At 42.7% G+C, this 6,000-nt stretch overlaps 1 protein-coding gene across 2 annotated transcripts in view; it reads right to left on the bottom strand.

The window, feature by feature from the left end:
• Window positions 1-266: 266 nt before the first annotated feature.
• Window positions 267-6,000, bottom strand: part of LOC136686113 (ankyrin-2-like) — a 113,046-nt gene continuing 107,312 nt past the window's right edge. The window contains exons 45-48 of one of the 2 annotated variants that reach the window (XM_066659660.1): window positions 3,067-3,150; window positions 2,779-2,940; window positions 2,497-2,673; window positions 267-1,929 (exon numbers count right to left, since the gene is read on the bottom strand). In XM_066659660.1, the coding sequence (XP_066515757.1) occupies window positions 1,909-1,929; window positions 2,497-2,673; window positions 2,779-2,940; window positions 3,067-3,150 (444 nt within the window). In that variant the 3' untranslated portion in view covers window positions 267-1,908. The remainder of the gene's footprint in view (window positions 1,930-2,496; window positions 2,674-2,778; window positions 2,941-3,066; window positions 3,151-6,000) is intronic. The other variant, XM_066659661.1, reaches the window with a different exon arrangement.

Genomic DNA, 6,000 nt, shown 5'->3' with positions numbered 1-6,000 from the left:
GCCCGGGTCCAATAATCTGAAATCTTGTGTCCATAGCTTCAAAATTGACTGAGTTAGTGCAGGTTGAAATTTTGGTCAATGCATTCCTACAGGAAAAATTCCCACTTTGGAAGCTCGTATTCAGTCACTCCTACCAGCGTGTGTTTGAACAGTGGGAGGAAAGTGGAGCACCCAGAGGAAACCCACACAGACACAGGGTAAACACACCACACTCCATTAAAGAGTGTAATGAAGGAGTGAAACAGCTGAGCTGAGAGTACACACAGACTTTTATTTAGCCAAAAACACACTGTAGCATTTATAGAGTTTAAATATCTTCCTGTTGTTTCAGAATAACCTAATACATGCGGATACAGCTCATTAATATTCATATCATCTGCAGACGGACATGGTTCATTCAACAACACAAATGTGGAGCATCACAGTGAAACACAGCAGTGACCCATCCATCAGTCATACATTCATTCACTCATTTACCCCTTCACTCCTTCACCTCCCCTTCTCCACACTGCATTAACTCTGATTCTTAACAAAATTAACACAACCTTGCTGCAAACCAACAAACAAAAACAGTAAAATGTTGATTTTAATGCAGCATTAAACATACACAAACACACAAATAAATAAATTAATGTTACAGTGCAAGACAGTGAAATTAAATGCTGGTCAGTGATTGGCTGAGGATCAGAGAATGGTTCAATCACCTTTTGCCTTTGCACCAGACCTGCTACATTCTTCAAAACAAAAACAGAATGAATCCACATCCGAAAACACCACATGAAAATCCCCAGGACGGAGATGAAGATGGAGAGACTACACTAAATACACTGGGGTGGGGGGTGAGACACAGAGAGTGAGATATGAGAGAGACAGAGACATAGACAGTAAGTTATGAGAGAGACACACACAATGAGGTATGAGATGGCAGGATATGTGGACAGTGAGAGACAGTTGCGAAAGAGAGGGGCAAGAGACACAGAGAGATAGAAAGAGAAAAAGAGAGATAAGAGACACAGGCAGTGATATATGAGGGAGAGGGAGAGAAAATGAAATATGAGAGTGATATATGAGAAAGTGATAGAGAGAGAGGGGTGAGAGACACAGACAGTGAGATATGAGTTATCAGTGAGACTCTAGCATTATCATGCCTGCTAATATGGTGGACGTGTGATTAATGTGTGCTACATTTATTTACAGATCCTTTATTGGAACAGTGTTGAGATATAAATCACAGGAAGGGCAGCTCAACCACTTTCCTAGAATCCCCTGCAGTGTGTTTAGATCGGGATGGAGCAGTGTATGAATGGAACCAGACTCCTTACATATAGTGAGGGTTAGGTTGTGAAGGGGACACACTGATTAAGAAGTCCACTGTTCTCCTCTAGAATACTGCCCAATGCATTGTCCACTGCTCATGCAGGGAATGGTGGGGAATTCGGGGATAGGGGTTGTCATTTGACTCAGGGACTCATGGAGATGGTGTGTTGGGGAATGGGGGGCAGCACTGAGCAGGCTGTGGCGTCTGAGTGAGGGATGAGATGGGGTGGGGCTTCAGGAGGAACACAGTGAACTCTTTGGTCACGGAAACAAGAGGAGGAGGAGCAAACCAGAATGAAGGCTCCGCCCACCACTTGACATACAGGAAGACTGGGTGTGGCAGGTGCATTGTGGGTTTGCTGGAGTGCGATGCATAGGGAAATAAGAGGGCGGGGCCAAACGAGGATGAATAAGACACAGCAGGACCAAATCATTCCTCGCCTTCACTTTCTACTTCCTCTTCCTCCACCTGCCACAGTAAAGCTGCACCAAATTCTGGAGGTGGTCATGATGACAGCAGAGCTAGTCGTCATGGCAAGGGAGAGTCAGTATCCTCCCTCCAACTTCTTTCAGCAGTGTCCTTTTTTAGGCTTAATACTGTTCATCCTTGCTCTGAGAGAGAGAGAAAAAACAGTGTATTAGAGAGTATAAAGAGAAAGAAAGCGAGAGAGAGAAAGAGAAAGGAGTTTAGTTTCAGTGAAGAACAGTGAGACCATTCTAGTATTTCAGGTAGTTGCTAGGGTGGTGTTGGTGGTGGTTCTGGCATTTGAGGTTGCTGCTAGGGTGGGGCTGTTTCTGGTTGTAGCTATGGTGGTGCTGGTGTTGGTTCTGGTGTCTCAGGTATTTGCTACATAGTTGTGACATGCTGTACTATAGGGGGCAACCTTGGCTAAAGGTTAGAGGACCGGACTTGGTACTGGAGGGTTGCTGGTTCAATTCCCAGAATTGACAGGAACATCCATGGCTGAATTGCCCTTGAGCAAGGCACTGAACCCCCAAATGTCCCCTGGGAAGGGTGCCTGCTGCTTTGGGTGTGTGTTCACAGCCCCTAGTGCACTAGTTTGTGTGTGTGTGTTCACTGACACAAATGGGTTAAATGCAGAAGACACGTTTCTTCATACATTGTACAATGACAAATAATTGCACATTATAATTATATATATATTATTGTATACTCACCTGTGTGAAGTCATGTTGAGCTGTGGGTAGGTTGGTGGACAGTTGAGGGTCTCCCAAGTGTTGCTCCACTTTTTCCCCCTGGACCACGGTCCTCTTGATCACCTGGGTGACCTCTTCTCCTCCTCCATTCTTCACCTCCCCCTTCACCACCACAGGTTTCCTCTCACAGAACATGACCTGCAGCAATTAACATTTAAAAAGATGCAGGTCATCCGTTATCAGTGGACACATCGTCTCTAATCCTAACACTGTCTCTGAGTTATTGATAAAATAGAAGCAAACCTCAGCCTCGTCTCCTTCGCTCTTCACCACTGTCCTCTTCATCACCTTAAAGCAGGAGTCCATCTCCTTCAATTTAACTTTCCCTACAGAACTCCCTTCCACCGGCACCTCCTCCCTCTCCACACCATCAGACACAGTCCTTTGGATTACCTTCCTGCTCACCTGCACAGGTAATACACACACACACACACACACATCATAATCATTATGTCTCATGTTTAACATGAATCTTTTAGCTCCAGTGATGAGGAACCAGTAGTTTTGGGTTTCTGTGGATTTAGGGCCTACCTTTGTTGTGACGGGGTTCCCCCCTTCATCAGTAATTTGTTCCACAGTCACAGACTGCAGAGGAACATCCGGAATCTCACTGCCCTGTTTACAAGTGACAGAACTAAATTAATACAACCTCCACCAGGGGGAGCACTGGTGCCACAACCACAGGGCATGGTGTAAGAGGTCACAGGTTTAGGACACAGCATAATAATATAACTTAAACCCAGAAGTTGTCCAGCTTTTCTGTTCAAAATTACTCCAGACTGACCTCAGTTCAGAGGCTGGAGATGATTCAGTGATTACGTTTCAGAAAGGGCAGAACAACTTCTCAAAGATCGGCCAGCATGTCAGAGTGAAGACCAGCAATGCCAAGATCAGGGAGGCGGGAGAGGTAGAGGTTACTTCAGTCAGGTTTACATTTGAACACAAAGGGTCAATGTGAACTGTCTTAGATCTTTAGACAGAAGACATCCACATCAGCATCCACATGTGTTACCCAGAACTTCATCATCTGAACTTTAAGAACGTGGCTTTAACTCCTCCTATATGTCCTTATCATGCCAGAAAATTTGCATAGACATGGCTACATTATTATCATGATAATATCATACACACAATTATGCAATAATACAGCTTTGTGTCACAAATTACTACGTCATAACTAAGGCTACACTATGAATACGACCATGCCATATATGCAGTTCCATACATAAGGCTATTATATAACCATGGCAACGAAATAAGCACAGCTACGTCATAAATATGTCTATGTTTTAAACACAGCTTATAACAAAATACTCCACCACTGGAAAATATTCCTGAAAAGAACGTGACTGAAGAAACAACTGGAAACAGCATGAGCTTTACGAAGAACATGGCCAAGAAGCATGCATTAATAATAATAATAATAATAATACAATACAATACAATAATAATCAATTGGAAAAAATCAATGTAAGAACCCTCATTCCACACACCCCAGACCACTGGAAGTTTAAACAATCCTGGTTTCTCACATTGATCTTTTCTGAATTAACTATTTTGTTGAATACCCAATTTATTTTTCAAACAGGATTCAAGCATGCAGCAAGTCAATGAGCTTAGGACATACCATGACTTTACCATGTGAACAATATTCTAGTTATGAATAGGCAATGTGTACTACGACCTGGTTATGAACAGACAGTGTGGACTATGGCCTGGTTATGAAAGAACAGTGAGGACTATGTCTTGGTTATGAATGGACAGTATTAACTAAGTGCTTGTTAGGTTCATCAATCGTTCTGAGTGCTCTGGAGGTTCTTATGGCTCTGTCTGATTGGAGCTGGTTCAGAAATACTCAAGTTTAATTAAGAAATCACAGAAAAGCAAAATGGCATTCCTGCAGCAAGGAGAAAGGAATAAATTAGCTTGGGTTCAGAAGAATGGAAGTAACATGCTCTTACCATCCACACCTCATTATCATCATAATCTTTATTTCCTTGTTGAAGATGAAACTCCTGAGGAGTTTGTGTGACAAGTGAGATCTTTCTCTCGCATTCCCAAAATTCTTTGTCTTTTGCCTGGAAATTTTCCAGAATCCCCTGGACAACTGGAGCATCTTTGTAATCCTCACTTCCTGAAGACTGGATTGACCCATGGGGAACTTCTTTAATAGCACTAGTCAAAGTTGACAGTTGGGCTCTGACTTGAGTCTTTAGTTTGTGATTGCAAGAGTTGACAGGATCATCATGGAGATTCAGTTCTGGTTCTGAGGGATTAAAGATGGTCTGTTTACACTCAAAGAACATCTCGGGATCAGAGTCTTCGAGGCTTTGGAAACCCCTGGGGCAAAAATGTTCTCCTGAAAATTTACACAAATCTGATATGTTAATGTAAGTATTCTCTGCAGGTACATCTTCTGCCTCCAGGATTTCAGGGTAGGATCTCTCAGCCAACGGTTGGATGAACATATTTTCATCATTTGCAAGTCCAAAACTTGCTGATCCAACAGGTTCTGAGATGACCACTTGCTCAGACAATATGGTTTCTGTGAAAGCAGGTTTCAGACGCAATGCCCAATCCTGATCAGTATTGACAGTGTGTAGTTTTGTTTGATCAGATTCAGAGAAACTACGAGCAGGAGAAGCATTCTCTGAAAACCCAGGCACTGATTCTGAGGCAAATGAATGAGATAGTGGGCGTTTTGAGTGTTTGCATCTTTGGATCTCTGAATCTTTTCTGAGAAGCCCTGCAGGATCTGCATCTTTGGGAAGAATCTCGGCAGCCTCAGTACAGTTTTCTGGGATGGAAACTGGCATTGTAGCCTCAGTGTTGCCTGGTTCTTTTTCTGAAAGAAAGTCCTGAAACTCAAAATAATAAGATGTTCTGACTGCTTCTGCATCTTGTGGAGAAATGCTAGAGACTGAAAATGATGAAGTATCTCTATGTAGATCAGTCCCCTTCAAAACCCAAGAGTCTTGCAGTGTGTCAATTTCAGATTGGGATTTACTCTGCATTTTATCATCATCAGTGAACTTTTGGGGGATTTTGATTACTTCTGTTTGACGAGATTCTTCTTGAGTAGTGAAAACTTCAGAATCATGCTCTTCACATTGTTCCTCCAATCGACAATGGTTTTGATGTGAAGATTCTTCTGAAGATGCATTTGATTTTGTAGAAGACAGGGAATCTATAAGTACTCTTGGGTCAATGACAGATTCCACTGGATAAACTATTACCTTCTTTGTTTCAAGTGTTTGAAGCCTGTCTTCTGATTTCTCTGAAAGGTCCTGCTTCTCTATGGAATCTTCTGTGAATGACTGTCCAGTTTCTTTTGGTTCCCCCATGCTGAGTTCACCTGAAGCAGTGGGATTGAAGTCTTCATACTCTATTAGACCATCAGGAACCTGATCAGGTTCACAGTCAACAAAGCTGTAACCTGAGTCTACTGAGGTCTTGATGAAGTCT

The sequence above is a fragment of the Hoplias malabaricus genome, chromosome 2 (genome assembly GCF_029633855.1).
Source record: "Hoplias malabaricus isolate fHopMal1 chromosome 2, fHopMal1.hap1, whole genome shotgun sequence".
NCBI classification, from domain to species: domain Eukaryota; kingdom Metazoa; phylum Chordata; class Actinopteri; order Characiformes; family Erythrinidae; genus Hoplias; species Hoplias malabaricus.
Note: the sequence above shows the minus strand (reverse complement) of the source record. Positions and strands in the feature narration are given on the sequence as shown.